Source organism: Capra hircus, chromosome 1 (genome assembly GCF_001704415.2).
Source record: "Capra hircus breed San Clemente chromosome 1, ASM170441v1, whole genome shotgun sequence".
Taxonomy (NCBI): Eukaryota; Metazoa; Chordata; class Mammalia; order Artiodactyla; family Bovidae; genus Capra; species Capra hircus.
This window is the reverse complement of record NC_030808.1, coordinates 136,635,705-136,653,207: the sequence shown is the minus strand read 5'-3', so window position 1 is coordinate 136,653,207 and position 17,503 is coordinate 136,635,705. Positions and strand designations below refer to the sequence as shown.

At 37.0% G+C, this 17,503-nt stretch overlaps 1 protein-coding gene across 1 annotated transcript in view; it reads right to left on the bottom strand.

Annotated features, from left to right (window-relative positions):
- Positions 713-17,503, bottom strand: part of ACAD11 (acyl-CoA dehydrogenase family member 11) — a 113,760-nt gene continuing 96,969 nt past the window's right edge. The window contains exons 18-20 of the mRNA XM_018051271.1: positions 5,444-5,560; positions 3,113-3,222; positions 713-1,983 (exon numbers count right to left, since the gene is read on the bottom strand). Coding sequence (XP_017906760.1) covers positions 1,869-1,983; positions 3,113-3,222; positions 5,444-5,560 — 342 coding nt within the window. The 3' untranslated portion in view covers positions 713-1,868. The remainder of the gene's footprint in view (positions 1,984-3,112; positions 3,223-5,443; positions 5,561-17,503) is intronic.

Here is a 17,503-nt window from a genome sequence, read left to right as displayed (position 1 = left end):
ATGATTTTATCTGAATAAATTAAAGGTAGGTGAGAGAGGTGATATGGATCACATGGGGAGAGGACAGCTGTGTATATGACAGACAGAAACAGATCAATTGAAATAAGTCAACCACCAATTCAGCCAGTTTTTCTCAAGGAGGAAAAAATTATCACAAAATTACAATTACCAGATACAACTTTTAATCCTAATTGGTCAGAAACAATCTTGATTTCTTCTAAGTTGCAATTTTTAAAACTAGTAATAAGACTGAATAGCTTGGGTTATAAGATTTTATCTACCTAAAAAAGGATGCCTTATAGAAGGCTTTATTGTTCAGAAGTATCAAAGTATTCTTATACAGCTTCAGTGATTATCACACAAGCCCTCAGTAGATAAAGGTCCTCTAAGTTTAAAAGTTAATCCCAACATACAGAAGGAAATATGAGATACCGCGAGGTTAAGGCTCAAAGGCAAATGTTTACAAAGCCCACATGATATACAAGACTCAGAACCCGGGCCTTTGTCAAATGCTGGGTACCCACTCCCACTCCAAGAAAATATTTAAATAATGACTGAAATAATTTATGCACATCAATAAATTCATGTACAGTTTTAAAGCTTTTTGAATTCAAAATATTTTCATTTGAAAATTAAAAAAATTTGTTGGTAACTGAACTGAACTGAACTGATTCTAATGGCAAACTAAAAATGTAACAAGAAACAGGTAAAATTAATTTAAATAATATATTTTATTTAATTCAGTATATCAAAAATATTAACATTTCAACATGTAATCAATATTAAAATGTATTAACGAAACATTTATTTTTTTTGTACTAAGTTTTCAAAATCTGGTGTATATTTTGTACTTTCTTAATTTGGATGCTAAATTTTCATTCAAAATACTTGCATTTAGACTTCAAAAAATTTACATTTGCCAAAGACAATTAACATACCCAAGTTATTCTGAGCATACTTAAAAGTTTTCCAGTAACTGAACTGAGAATCTAAATCAATTAAAATTTTTAAAAATCAGAAATTCAGTTCCTAAGTTATGCTGACCATATAATTCAGGTGCTCAAGATTCACAAGTGGTCCAGGGCTGTAGTTCTGGCAGCACTGATTTAACAGGCCACAAGGATGTTGGCTTAGGGTATTGCTTTTAACAAAATAGTGTTCAGAGCAGATTGTTTTTAATCTCCTCTCAAAACTATATAACTTTCTTATAGGTTAAAACATCCATTGTTCACATCAATATTTTATACATATAATTAAAATTTTTCTTAATTTCATTTTCTCATAAGATGCATGTCTTCTAGTAAACTTTCAACCATAATCAGATTTTATGGATAAAGGCTTCCTGCTGAATTATGAAGAGACTTATAACAATATAAACTCTAAAATGACCCAATCAGTCATGTCTCCTTCAATGCAAACAATACCACACAGTGTTAAACCAACCCCTAAAACCAATGACCAAAAGGAGATCCCACTATATTTTTACAAAGTAGTGATTAAATATTTATTTAATATTTATTTAAATGGAACAATTCCTGAAAGTAAAAAAGTAAAAATATTTGTATGCTCATGATTTAGTTCTCCAGTCTACTTCATGATTTCTTTACAAGTAGTGTGTTTAAAAACTAAATGTTATATACATTTAGGTGTTAGACTGAAGCTATAAAATTTCCTTTTTCACTTAAACCCTTGAGATTATAAAATTTCAAGTGTGATCCTTGAAATGATAAAAGCCATTGATTAAAACAGATGCTCAAATTTTTACCAAAGAGAGTAATTAATCCTGTGCTCAAGCTGTTGCAAAAGTGGAAAAATATTCAAATGCTGGCACTGATGAAGTGTGTATCAAGGTGAGGTCGTGTCATCTCCTATATCTTGGCCCTCAGGTTTTGGGCTTGGTCCCTCAGCTCCATTTTTGCAACTGCTGAGAGGTGGACTTCGTCAGGCCCATCTGCTATGCGCAAAGTCCGTGTTAGGGCATACCTGCAAAAACATAAAGAACAGAGTGTCAGGACTTATCATAGAGAAACCTGACGCTTCAACAGTCACTCTAACTCTAAGCCAAGATTATTAGTGTTTGAAATCTCACCAAGACAGTGATAAGAAAAACTGCACAGGGAAAATCAAGAAAAGTAAGCCCAAGGGCTTGTGAAATGTCATTTTAAAGTCCTCACTTTGGGAGTGGAATCTTAAATGGCATAGTGCAGTGGGCTTAATCTCATTCTTGGTTTGCTGTAGGTACTAGAAGTTGCTAGGAGACATCTTGGGTAAGCCACAGGCCATGAAGAATATATAACTTTTATATAATATAAATACATAGTACTATATATTCAGTTCTTTCTTATTAAAAATTGATGGAGGAAAAACTGATGGGGCACCAGATTCTTATCTCCAGTGTGACAGAGAAGGTGGTATCATGTCCAGTGGTTAGTGTACCTTCTTGATCTCAGCACTTACTGTGTGGACACAATGTGTTGGCTGGCAGGAATGGCCGCAGTCTGGCCACACCTATGGGTGTGGGTGGTAAAGCATCCTTAGTGCCTGCCTAAGCCTGGCTCTGGGCCCCGCTTTGACCAGCTCTGCTCCTGTCCTCCTTCCTGTTCCAGGGTGAACCCTCATGAGTTATTTACAGTCCAGGAATGCTCGGTGCATCCTCTCAGGGTAAAAGTGAACATAATTGAGGGAAATGACAATTGTAATCATAAAACTATTTATTGATACACAGATCTACTGTAAAGTACCTATATTACCTCAGTTAGCTTTCAATTAGGCTTTAAAGTAAGTTAGTTATTTTTATTTTCTTTGTAAATAGTATCAAAGCATCTGCAGATATTTAACCCCAACACCATTAAATATAGATGGTGATTAGATGACATGTTAGTCAGAGGGTCCCAGGTGGGGCTAATGGTAAAGAAACTGCCTGCCAATACAGCAGACGTAAGACATGTGGGTTGGATCCCTGGGTTGGGAAGATCCCCTGGAGAAGGGCATGGCAACCCACTCTGGTATTCTTGCCTGGAGAATCTCATGGACAGAGGAGGCTGGCGGGCTATCATCCATAGGGTTGCAAAGAGTCAGACATGACTGAAACTACTTAGCACACAGAACTCACATGTTAGCCAGAGGGTAATCCTGGGAAATACCCGCAGCTCCACACACTTGGATGGCCCGGTCAATAATTTTGCAGACGGCACGGGGGGCAGCCACTTTAATCATTGCAATCTGTATAAACAAGATGTAAGAAGAATGTTCTTTTCTTAGACAATTTGTGTGACAGAATTTGATCTAATCTGTATTTTCTCTGTGAGAAGAAACAAGAGAACTTTTCCACAAACACTCACCACTGAAACAGGATTTTTGATGAAAGCCAACAAAGATCCGCTAATGCAGCCATTAGGCCATATTTCAGTCAACATAGACCTTCTGGAAAGAAATACCTCATCCAAATTACATTCTATTATTTATAACTTGCCTTGCCTTGTTTGATTTCAGGCAGCTGATAAATGATACTTATCATGTTAGGGATCATAAAGAGGTAAAGAGTCTTCACTAATCATTTTCCCTTAGCAATGTCATTGATTTTTTTAAAAAATTGATTTATTTTTTACTGAAGGATAATTGCTTTACAGAATTTTGCTGTTTTCTGCAAACCTCAACATGAATCAGCCTTAGGTATACATATATCCCCTCCCTTTTGAACCTCCCTCCCATCTCCCTCCCTATCCCACCTCTCTAGGTTGATACAGAGCCCCTGTGTGAATTTCCTGAGCCATACAGCAAATTCCCATTGGCTATCTATTTTACATATGCTACTGTAAGTTTCCATGTTACTCTCTCCATACATCTCACCCTCTCTTCTCCTCTTCCCATGTCCATAAGTCTATCTCTATGTCAGTTTCTCCATTGTTGCCCCATAAATAAATTCTTCAGTACCATTTTTCTAGATTCTGTATATATATATTAGAATATGGTATTTATCTTTCTGATACACTTCACTCTGTTTAATAGGTTCTAGGTTCATTTACCTCATTAGAACTGACTCAAATGTGTCTCTTTTTATGGCTGAGTAATATTCCACTGTGCATATGTACCACAACTCCTTTATCCATTCATCTGTCAATGGACATCTAGGTTGCTTCCATGTTTTGGCTATTGTTAATAGTGCTGTTTTTATTGTAAATAGTGCCATACACAAAGATAAATTCAAAATGGATTAAAGACCTAAATGTAAGGCCAGAAACTATAAAACTCTTAGAGGAAAACATAGCCACAATGCTTGATGATAAATCAAAGCAAGATCCTCTATACCCACCTCCTAGAGTAACGGAAATAAAAACAAAAGTAAACAAGTGGGACCTGATTAAACTTAAAAGCTTTTGAACAGCAAAGGAAACTATAAGTAAGGTGAAAAGACAACTCTCAGAATGGGAGAAAACAATAGCAGATGAAACAATGAACAAAGGATTAATTTCCAAAATATACAAGCAGATCATACAACTCAATACCAGAAACACAAACAACCCAATCAAAAAGTGGGAAAAAGACCTACACAGACATTTCTCCAAAGAAGACATAGAAATGACTAACAAAAACATGAAAAGATGCTCAATATTGCTCATTATTAGAGAAATGCAAATCAAAACTACAATGAGGTATCACCTCACACTGGTCAAAATGGCCATCATCAAAAAGTCTACAAACAATAAATGCTAGAGAGAGCGTGGAGAAAAGGGAACACTCTTGCACTGTTGGTGAAAATGTAAATTGATACAGCCACTATGGAAGATGGTATGGAGATTCCTTAAAAAACTAGGAATAAAACCACCATATGACCCAGCAATCCCACTCCTAGGCATATACCCTGAGGAAACCAAAACTGAAAGAGATACATGTATCCCATTGTTCATTGCAGCACTATTTACATTAGCTAGAACATGGAAGTGTCATTGATTTTATAGTTATGCTCTTATATAATTATGCTCTTATTCCAAATAAGCCAGAAACAGATGACAAGAAGGACTTTTTATGAAACATTTCTATGTGGCAGCATAGTGCTCTGCATTCTACATTAACTTGGTTATTCTTCATTGGAACTCTAGGTCATAGGCAGATTAGTAAGATACTTTGCTCAAGGTCAAGAGGTTGACAGAAGGTGACATACCGGGTACAATTCCAAGTCTGTATAAAGTCTAGTATTTTCCTACTTTTTGTTGCGGCATCTTGAGAAAGTTGAAGATATTCTTCATCCTGAAAATCTTTCCCTAAAGCAGCCCAGTGAAAGGAAAACTGGCAAATGACATACATTTATAATCTTTAAACCAAATGGAAGCTTCAAATGGAAGCTTCCAATATTCTGAGTGCCCTCCAGTCACCATGAAACCTGGAATGCCCAAAGTGTGGGAGAAACGTATGACTTGGCAGATGGTGGTCGAAAGGTTCTCACCTCTTTCTTAGCACCAGCGCTGCCCAGAGTATCAATGCTGTGAGCAGCTTTCAAAGTCAACAAGCGGATCTCCTCAATGGCAATGCGGCTTTCAGCAATCCAGTGAGCTACTACCTCCTGGAGGGGAACAAAGGGCAGCAGAAGGAGATAAGCTGGTGTCTGAGGTCCACATATAACACATGAAAACAACCTATTCTATATATTAATATAAATGGAAGACTTAGTTTGATATAACCACACAACCATATACACAGTATTTGGTATGGCTGCAGGTAACTTTGGAAGATTTTAGAAAAAAAAATTTATTTGCTCATAAAAATAATTTATTTTGGATATTCTGGTGTCTAAAGTCAAGATAGCCAAACTGAGCAACTGTCTTGTTGCCAAGACTCTCCATACTGGCTCTTTTAAATGCTAACTGCATAGTCCCATTGAAACTTGTTAAGTGTAAGGTGGTGGATCTGCTTATAGACAGTCTACATAGTTCCCAAGACAATTTCAGTGAGAATGGTCCAGCAGTCCTTCGTTGTACTGTTACTATTATTTATTTAGTAAACATGACTTTTTCTTTGGTGAACAGTTCTATGAATTTTAACACATTCATAGATTGGTATAACTACAATCAAGATACAAAACAGTTTCATCTTCCCCCCCAAATTCCCTTATGCTGCCCCTTAATAGCCCTACCTCTAACCTGTAGAAACCACTGAATGGTTCTCAGTTATTATGTTGTTGTTGAGTTGTGTCCAACTCTTTGCGATCCCATGGAATGCAGCATGCAGTCCTTTGAGCACTCATGTCCACTGAGCTAATGTCCATTGAGTACGCACATCTATTGAACTAAAGATGCCATCCAACCATCTCATCCTCTGTCACCCCCTTTTCCTCCTGCTCTCAATCTTTCCCAGTATCAGGGTCTTTTCTAATGAGTCAGCTCTTCACATCAGGTGGCCAAAGTATTGGAGCGTCAGCTTCAGCATCAGTCCTTCCAATGAATTTTCAGGGTTGATTTCCTTTAGGATTGACTGGTTTGATCTTGCTGTCCAAGGGACTCAAGAGTCTTCTCCAAAACCACAGTTCAAAAGCATCAGTTCTTCAGCTCTCAGCCTTCTTTATGGTCCAACTCTCACATCTGTACATGACTACAGGAAAAACCATAGCTTTGATTATATAGACCTTGGTCGGCAAAGTGATGTCTCTGCTTTTTAATATGCTGTCTAGGTTTGTCAGTTATTATACTATTGCCTTTTTCCGAAGGTCATATAAATGAATTCTTTAGCATGTGTTCTTTAGAGGCCAGCTTCCTTCACTCAGCATAATTCATTTGAATGTCATCCAAATTGTTCTGTTTATCAACTGTCCATTCCTTTTGATCAGTGAGTAGTATTCCACTGTAGGGATGTACCACAATTCGTTTATCCATTCATCTGTTGAAGGACATTTGGGCTGTTTTCAATTTTTGGTGATTATTAAAGAGCTCCTGTAAATATCTGTATATGAGTTTTTGTGTGAACATACCTTTTCATTTTTAAAAGCAAATACCAGGAGTGGAGTTGTTAGGTCATCTGCTAAATACTTATAAGCTGTCAACATTTTCCAGAGTGACTATGCCATTTTACCTTCCCACCAGCAGTATATGAGAGTTCCAGTTATCAGCACTAGGTATAGTGAGTACTTTTAAGTTTTAGCCATTTTCACAATGTGCAGAGATATCTCATGGTGGTTTTAATTTGTATTTCCCTAGTTGCTGATGTTGGAGAAGGCAATGGTAACCCACTCCAGTACTCTTGCCTGGAAAATCCCATGGGTGAAGGAGCCTGGTGGGCTGCCATCTATGGGGTTGCACAGAGTCGGATACAACTGAAGCGAGTTAGCAGCAGCAGCAGCAGCAGTTGCTGATGTGTTTGTTTGCCATCTATACATTCTGCATTTCTCTGTATTTATTAGGCTTCTTTCATTACTTTTATAATTTTTAGCATATAGATAGCATACATATTTTGTTATATGTGTACCTATTTCCTTTCTTAGTCTATTGTAAAATGGTATTTAAAAAATTTCAGCTTCCAAATGTTCACTGCTAGCTAGTGGTAAAGAACCCACCTGCCAATGCAGGAGCTACAGGAGACGTGGGTTCAATCCCTGGGTCAGGAAGATCTCCTGGAGGAGGGCAATGGCAATCCACTCCAGTATTCTTAACTATGGACAGAGGAGTCTGGTGGGTTACAGTCCATACCGTCGTAAAGAATTGGACATGACTGAAGTGACTTAGCATGCAGTATATAGAAATAAAATTAATTTTATATGTTGATATAATTCCGAGAATTTGCTAAACTCACTTATTTTTAGTTCTAGGAGGGACTGTTTGTTTTGTTTGGTAGATTCCTAAGGATATTATACACAATCATGTTGTCTGCAAAGAGGCACATTTTTATTTATTTTTCTCCTCAACTAGGAACTTTCTTTTTCTTGTCTCACTGCAACGGCTAAGACTTCCTCTATGACGATAAAGAGCAATGGTGAGAGTAAACATCTTTTGTTCTCAATTTCAGGAATTAAAACACTCAGTCTTTCATTATTAAGTATGATGTTAGCTATAGAATTTTTAGATGGTCTGAATCAGGTTAAATAAATTCCTTTGTATCTCTAATATTTCATGAATAGATGTTGATATTTTGTCAGTTGCCGTTTTGCATTAGTTGATATGATCATGTGGTTTTTCTTTTCAGGCAGTTAATATGGTAGATTACAATGAATAATTTTCTTAATGATTGACATATGAATATGAATCAGCCTTGTATTCCTGGGATAAACATCACTTGGTTGTTCTTTTTATATACTGCTAGATTACTCTAGATTTTTGCATCTATAGTGGTCTGTAGCTTGTTGTTTGGTAATTCTGGTCTCATAAGTGAGCTGGAATGTGCTTCCTCTTCTTCATTTTCCTGGAAGAGATTGTGTAGAATTGGTGTTTTTTCTTCTTTAGTAGTTCATCAGAATTCACCACTGATACCATTTGGGCCTGAAGATTTCTTTCTTCAAGATATATTAAATTGTGAATTCAACTTCTTTAATAGAAGCATTTAGGGTTATCTATTTCATATTCTTCCAACAACACAAGAGACGACTCTACACATGGACATCACCAGATGGTCAATACTGAAGTCAGATTGATTATATTCTTCACAGTTGAAGGAGAAGCTCTATACAGTCAATAAAAACAAGACCAGGAGCTGACTGTAGCTCAGATCGTGAACTCCTTATTGTACAATTCAGACTTAAATTGAAGAAAGTTGGGAAAACCACTAGGCCATTCAGCTATGACCTAAATCAAATCCCATATGATTATACAGTGGAAGTGACAAATAGATTAAAGGGATTAGATCTGATAGACAGAGTGCTTGAAAAGCTATGGACAGAAGTTTGTAACACTGTATAGGAGGCAGTGTTCAAAACCACCACCAAGAAAAAGAAATGCAAAAGGCAAATGGTTGTCTGAGGAGGCCTTACAAAGAGCTGAGAAAAGAAGAGATATGAAAGGCAAAGGAAAAAAGGAAAGATATATCTATCTGAATGCAGAGTTCCAAAAGATAAGAAAGCCTTCCTAAGTGAACAATGCAAAGAAATAAAGGAAAACAATAGAATAGGAAAGATTAGTGATCTCTTCATGAAAATTAGAGATACCAAGGGAACATTTCATGCCAAGATGGGCACAATAAAGGACAGAAACAGTATGGACCTAACAGAAGCAGAAGATATTAAGAAGAGGTGGCAAGAATACACAGAACTATACAAAAAAGAACTTCATGATGCATATAACCGTGATGGTGTGATCTATCACCTAGAGCTAGACATCTTGGAATGCAAAGTTGAGTAGTCCTTAGGAAGAATCACTATGAATAGAGCTAGTGGAGGTGATGGAATTCCAGTTGAGCTATTTCAAATCCCAAAAGATGATGCTGTGAAAGTGCTGCACTCAATACACCAGCAAATTGGAAAACTCAGCAGTGGTCACAGGACTGAAAAAGGTCAGTTATCATTCCAATCTCAAAGAAAAGCAATGCCAAAGAATGTTCAAACTGCTGCACAATTGCACTCATCTCACATGCTAGCAAAGTGATACTCAAAATTCTCCAAGCTATTCTTCAACAGTACATGAACCAAGAACTTCTAGATGTTCAAGCTGGATTTAGAAAAGGCAGAGGAACCAGAGATCAAATTGCCAACATATGTTGGATCATAGAAAAAGCAAGAGAATTTCAAAAAACATCTACTTCTGCTTCATTGACTATGCTACAGGCTTTGACTGTGTGGATCACAACAAACTGTGGAAAATTCTTAAACAGTTAAAAATACCGGACCACTTTATGTACCTTCTGAGAAACCTGTATGCAGGTCAAGAAGCAACAGTCAGAATCAGACATGGAATAACAGATTGGTTCAAAATTAGGAAAGGAGTATGTCAAGGCTGTTATTGTCACCCTGCTTATTTAACTTATATGCAGAGTACATCAAATGAAATGCTGCCTGGATGAAGCACAAGCTGGAATCAAGATTGCAAGTAGAAATATCAATAAGCTCAGATATGCAGATGAAACCACCCTTAAGGCAGAAAGTGAAGAGGAACTACAGAATCATTTAATGAAGGCGAAAGAGGAGAGTGAAAAAATTAGTTGAAAATCCAACATTCAGAAACTAATATTGTGGCATCCAGTCCCATCACTTCATGGTAAATAGGTGGGGAAACAATGGAAACAGTGAGACTTTACTTTGGGGGGCTCCAAAATCACTGCAGATGGTGACTGCAGTCATGAAATTAAAAGACATTTGTTCCTTGGAAGAAAAGTTACACAAACCTAGACAGTGTATTAAAAAGTAGAGACATTATTTTGCCAACAAAGGTCCATATAATCAAAGCTATGGTTTTTCTAGTAGTCATGTATGGATGTGAGAGCTGGACCATAAAGAATGCTGAGCACTAAAGAATTGGTGCTTTTGAACTGTGGTTTTGGAGAAGACTCTAGAGAATCCCTTGGACTGCAAGGAGATCCAGTCAGTTAATCCTCAAGGAAATCCATCCTGAATATTCAGAAGGACTGATGCTCAAGCTGAAACTCCAATACTTTGGCTACCTGATGCAAAGAGCCAACTCATTAGAAAAGACCCTGATGCTGGGAAAGATTGAAGGCAGGAGGAGAAGGGGACGACAAAGGATGATATGTTGGATGGCATCACCGACTCAACAGTCATGAGTTTGAGCAAGCTCTGGGAGATGGCGAAGGACAGGGAAGCTTGGCGTGCTGCAGTCCATGGGGTCACAAGCAGTCGGACACGACTGAGTGACTGAACAACAACAACAATTTCATATTCAGTGAGCTTTGGTAGTTTGTGGGTTTTTGAGGAGTTGGTCCATTTCATCTAAGTTGCTAAATTTATATGATCGGCATACATGCCCGAGGGTGTGTTTCCCAAGATCCAGACCTAGAGTAAAGGAGACTCTACTTAAGCTTCAGCACCAGTCCCCATTCTCTAGTTTAGCCTTTCCCAGAGAACTTTAGACAGTAGTTTAGAGAATACCTGCACAAATTAAGAAACTCATGCTTCCAAAGACTTCTGTTTCTAGGAAGATGGAATAGATGTACTTTCCCCTAGTCCTTCAACAAAGTACAAACCAAAAATGGGCACTGTCTATAAAACAAGCATAACAAGACTCTGAAAGGTAGAGAGAAGAAGGTAGACTGCAAGGGACTTTTGGACCAGAAAAAGAACATGAGATTAAATTCCCTGGATTTTCTCTTTGTCTCATATATCCCAGACTTGGAGCTGAAGAAGCCAGCAACTTGAAAATGCCAATGAGCACAGACCAAAATCAAATGAAAAAGAGCATCAACAAAAGTCTACTGTCTATAGCTGAAGGACTGGGAAAGGGCAGCTAGAAAGACAGAAAACTTGGAGAATAACCACTCTATCTATGCCAAATACCACAGAAAAAAATCATTGGCCCCACCCCAACTCATGCCAACACAGGCTTCCACCATTCTGAGTGCTGTAATGAGGTACCTCAACACCCCGTCCAGGGTGGTATCAGACAGTGCCAAGTAAGGAGTGACACCAGGAACAAGTTCTGTTCGTTCTATGATGTCAGTGGGGACCACTCAGTGATAAGAATACATCTCTCTCCTCAGGTATCAATGTAGGCGGAGCGGGAACCTGGACTTCTACCTACTGGCAGAGGTAGTGCAACCCTTTCCTCTAACTGAGTACTGCCAGATAAACCCAGCTAAAATAGAAAGTTTAAATAAGGTCTCAAAATATATTATGAAAATGTTTAGGTTTTAATAAAAAATCATTTGTCATGTCAAAACCCAGGAGGTCTGAAAATGAATGATTATGTGAACACTGAAGTGACAGAGATGTTATAATTTCTGACAAATACTTTAAAGCAACTATAATAAAAATGCTTCAATTAGTAAATGTAAACACAGTAGAAACAAATGAGAAAATAGAAAGTCTCAGTAAAGAAATTTAAATATTAGTAATGAAACAGAAGAAATAAAGAACCAAATGGATATTTTATAACTGAAAAATATAACAATTTAAATAAAAACCTCAGTGAATGGGCAGTGGATGGTTTAGCAAAATGGAGGAGACAAAGGAACAAACCAATGAACAGTAAGACAGGTCAATAGAAATTGATCAATCTAGACCACTGAGAGAAAATAGAGCAAAAAATTCTTTCAAAGACTAGCATTAGGAACATGTGAATTATAACAAAATATCTAACATTTATCTAACATCTAATATCTAACATCTCTAGGAAGATGAGAAAGAGGGCAAGACTGAAAAAATACTCAAAAGAAATAATGGCTGAAAACTTCCCAAATTTGGCAGGAGACATAACTTATAGATTTAAGAGGCTGAGTAAACCTAAGGCATAATAAATCAAAGAAATCCATGCCAAGACACATCACAATTAAACTTCTAAAAACTAAAGACAAAATCTTAAAAGCAGCCAGTGAAGAATGAAAATATATGCATATGCCAGGAGGAAATGGCAGGATATTTTTCAAGTGCTAGAAGAAAAGAATTGTCAACACAGAACCTTATACTCAGTGAAGATATCCTTGTTGTTCAGTCACTCAGTTGTGTCCGACTTTTTGTGACCCTCCTTAAGGAGGAGAAATCAAGACAGTCTTAGATAAAGGAAAACAGAGAACACTTGCCTATAGACCCTAAATAAGAACAGCTAAAAAAAGCCTTCTAAACAGAGGGGTTAAAGGGAAACCTAGGAAAATCAGGAAGGAATAAACCATGAAAAGAAAAATATGGCTACAGAAATTGTTTTTTCTTTTTCTCTTGAATTTTCTACACTATGTTTGATGTTTAAAGTAAATATTTTAATACTATGTGATGTCATTCTACATGTACACAGAGGAAATATTTAAAACAATTATATTAAAAATGGTGGAGGTTAAAGGGAAGTAAAGTTTCTTCATTCAAACTGGTCAAATGATGATACCAATAGATTAGTGAGATATATACATACATATATTAATATATGTATTATTATTATATATCATATGTATCTATATTATAATACCCAGAGCAACCTCTAAAAGAGTTTACAAAGAGATACAATCAGAAACATTCTAGATAAAGCAAAGTGGACTTCTAAAAGTGTTAAATTAACTGATTGGAATGCAGGAAAAAAAACCAGAAACTAAAATCAAACATGAAATGGCAGCCTTAAGCACTAGCCTCAATCTTATTACAAAGACAATGAACTAAAAAATGTGACCCAACTAACTATATGTCATCAAGAAATTCACTTCAAATATAATGATATCGGCAGGTTGAAAACAACCTACCAAAAATGAAAAAATATATCATGTAAACATTAATCAAAGGAAAGCTCCTGCTTTCCTATATTAATACCAGCTATATTAATACCAGATAAAAGTAGACTTCAAAGTACTGAGAATTACTTGGAGGTCAAAGCACAGAGACAGAGAAAGTCATTATATAATGATAAAAGGGTAAATCCTTATGAAGTCATAGCAATCCTAAATGTGTATGCATCAAATAACTGAACTGCTGAATATGTAAATAAAAAACAGAAAGAACTGAAAAGAACAGTAAACAAATCCATAGTTCTACTTGAAGACTTCAACACCCCTCTCTCAACCATTGATAGGACAATTAGAAAACTAGCAAGGATATAGAAGAACTCAACAATAACATCAACCAACAGGATCTAGTAGATATTCACAGAACACTCCACCCAACAAAAGCAGAATCTACATTCTTTTCAAGTATCCATAAAACACATAATAAGATAAACCGTATCTTAGTCTATAAAGCCAACCTCAACAAATTTTAAAGAACTGAAATAATACAGAATTTGTTTTGTGACCACAATGGAATCAAAAATAGCAAGATAACCTCTAAACACTTGGAAATTCAGTAACACATTCTCGTGACCCACTTCCATGTATCAAAGAGAAATTCCAAGGGAAATTGAAAAATACACTGAATGGAATGAACATGAAAATACAATACATACAAATTGTGGGATACAAATAAAGCAGTACTGAGAGGAAAATTTACAGTGCTAAATGCATAGACTAGAAAAGTGGAAAAGTCTAAAATCTATAATCCAAGCTACCATACCAAGAACCTAGAAAAACAGAGCAAAATAATCTGAGAAAAGCAAAAGAAAAGATATGATAAACAGCAGAAATCAATAACACTGAAAACAAAAGAGAAAATGAAACAAAGATCTTATTAATATTAACTCATATCGATTATTATATTGTATAATTTTATATGTTAATAGTTAATACATATTCTTTGAAAAGAGCAATAAATTTGACAGACCTCTAACTAGACAGACAAAGAAAGGAAGGCACAAATAAACAATTTTGTATCCTTTAGGGGATATCACAGAAGACTATGCAGACATCAATAGGATAATAGGAGAATATTATGAACAACTCTTTGAACAACTCTTTTTGCATTACTATGAACAAAGCTAGTGGAGGTGATGGAATTCCAGCTGAGCTATCTCTAATCCTGAAAGATGATGCTGTTAAAGTGCTGCATTCAATATCCCAGCAAATTTGAAAAACTCAGCAGTGGTCACAGGACTGGAAAAGGTCAGTTTTCATTCCAATCTCAAAGAAGGGCAATGCTAAAGAATGTTCAAACTACCACACAATTGAGCTCAATTCATGCACTAACAAGGTTATATTCAAAATCCTTCAAGCTAGGCTTCAATGTATGTGAACCAAGAACTTCTAGATGTACAAGTTGGATTTAGAAAAGGAAGAGAAACTAGAGATCAAACTTCCAACATTCATTGGATCACAGAATAAGTAAGAGAATTCAAGAAAAAGATCTGCTTTATTGACTATGCAAAAGCCTTTGACTGTGTGGATCACAACAAATTGTGAAAATTTCTGAAAGGGATGGGAATACCAGACCACCTTACCTGCCTCCTGAGAAACCTGTATGCAGGTAAAGAAGTAGCAGTTAGAACTGGACATGGAAAAACAGAATGGTTCATAATTAGGAAAGGAGTATGTCAAGGCTGTATATTGTCACTCTGCTTCTATGCAAAGTACATCATGTGAAATGCTGGGCTGGATGAAGCACAAGCTGGATTCAAGATTGCTGGGTGAAATATTAACAACCTCAGCTATGCAGATGATACCACCTAATGGCAGAAAGTGAAAAGGAACTAAAGAACCTCTTGATAAGGGTGAAAGAGGAGACTGAAAAAGCCAGCTTAAAACTCAACATTCAAAAAACTAAGATCATGGCATCCGGTCTCATCTTTTCATAGCAAATAGAAGGGGAAAAAGTGGAAACAGTGACAGATTTCATTTTCCTGGGGTTCAAAATAACTGTGGATGGTGACTGCAGCCATGAAATTAAAAGATGCTAGCTCTCTGGAAGAAAAGCTATGACAAATCTAGACAGCATATTAAAAAGCAGAGATGTCACTTGGCTGACAAATATCCATAGATTCAAAACTATGGTTTTTCCAGAAGTCATGTATAGATGTGAGAGTTGGACCATAAAGAAGGCTGAACGAAAAAGAATTCATGCCTTCAAATTGTACTGGAGAAGATTCCTCAGAGTCCCTTAGACAGCAAGGAGATCAAACCAGTCAATCCTAAAGGTAATCAATCCTGAATATTCATTGGAAGGACTGATGCAGAAGCTCCAATACTTTGGCCACCTGATGGGAAGAGTCGACGTACTGGAAAAGACCTTGATGCTGAGAAATACTGAGGGCAGGAGGACATGGGGGCGATACAGGATGTAACAGTTGGATGGCATCACTGAGTCAGTGGACATGGGTTTGAGGAAACGCTGGGAGATAGTGAAGGAAAGGGAAGCCTGACATGATGCAGTGCATGGTGTCACAAAGAACTGGACATGACTTGGCAACTGAACAACAACATGTTTGCTACAGTACATTGCTTCAGTGGTGGATATTTTGATCAGTTTCCCTATCACAGTGATGTTCAACATGGTAGCCAATAATCATATGCAATGTGAAATATGTTTAGTCTGAAACAAGATGTATTATACATGTGTGAAATGTACATCTAATTTAGAAGAATCAGTTTTTAAAAGAATGTAAAATAACCACTAGTAATATTTTTATATTGATTTCATGTTGAAATGATAACATTTCAGATATATTGGATTAAATAAAATGCATTATTAAAATCAATTTCATCTGTTTCTTTTTACTTTTAAAAAATGTAGCTACTAGAATATTTTCGGAGAAGGAAATGGCAACCATCTTCAGTATTCTTGCCTAGAGAATACCAGGGACAGAGGAGCCTGGTGGGCTGCCATCTATGGGGTCACACAGAGTCGGATATGACTGAAGCAACTTAGCAGCAGCAGCAGCAGAGAATTTTAAATTACATTTCTGGCTTACCCTATTTATTTCTGTTGGCTGGCACTGTCCTAGATGTTGAAACCAAGCTCTGAATTGACAATGTCAAACAAAACTCCAGCAGTCAGTGTCTTTTTTTAATGGCTATCCAACTAGGTAACAACACACTGGTTCCAAAATGAGAAAGGAGTATGTCAAGGCTGTATATTGTCACCCTGTTTATTTAACTTATATGCAGAGTATATCATGCGAAATGCCGGTCTGGATGAAGCACCAGATGGAATCAAGAATGCTGGGAGAAATATCAATAACCTTAGATATGCGGACAACACCACCCTTGTGGCAGAAACTGAACTAAACAGCCTCTTGATAAAAGTGAAAGAGGAAAGTGAAACAGTTGGCTTAAAGCTTAACATTCAGAAAACTAAGATCATGGCATCCGGTCCCATCACTTCCTGGCAAATAGATGGGGAAACAATGGAAACAGTGAGAGACTTTATTTTCTTGGGCTCCAAAATCACTGCAGATGGTGACTGCAGCCATGAAATTAAAAGACACTCTTTGGAAGAAACGCTATGACCAACCTAGACAGCATAGTAAAAAGCAGATTTGACTTTGGCAACAAAGGTCCATCTAGTCAAGGCTGTGGTTTTTCCAGTAGTCATGCATGATGTGAGAGATGGACCATAACGAAAGCTAGTGCCAAAGAACTGATGCTTTTGAACTGTGGTGTCAGAGAAGACTCTTGAGAGTCCCTTGGACTGCATGGAGATCCAACCAGTCAATCCTCAAAGAAATCAATTCTGAATATTCATTGGAAGAACTGATGCAGAAGCTGAAACTCCAATTCTTTGGCCACCTGATGCAAAGAACTGACTCACTGGAAAAAACCCTGATGCTAGGAAAGACTGAAGGCAGGAGGAGAAGGGGATGAGATAAGCTGAGATGGTTGGGTGGCATCACCGACTCGATAGGCATGGGTTTGAGCAAGCTTCAGGAGGTGGTGATTGACAGGGAGCCTGGTGTGCTGCAGTCCATAGGGTTACAAAGAGTCAGACATGACTGAGTGACTGAACTGAACTGAATTGATCAAACTAGGTGATTATAACTTCATGAACAAACCACCATACGCAATTACTTCTTAACTT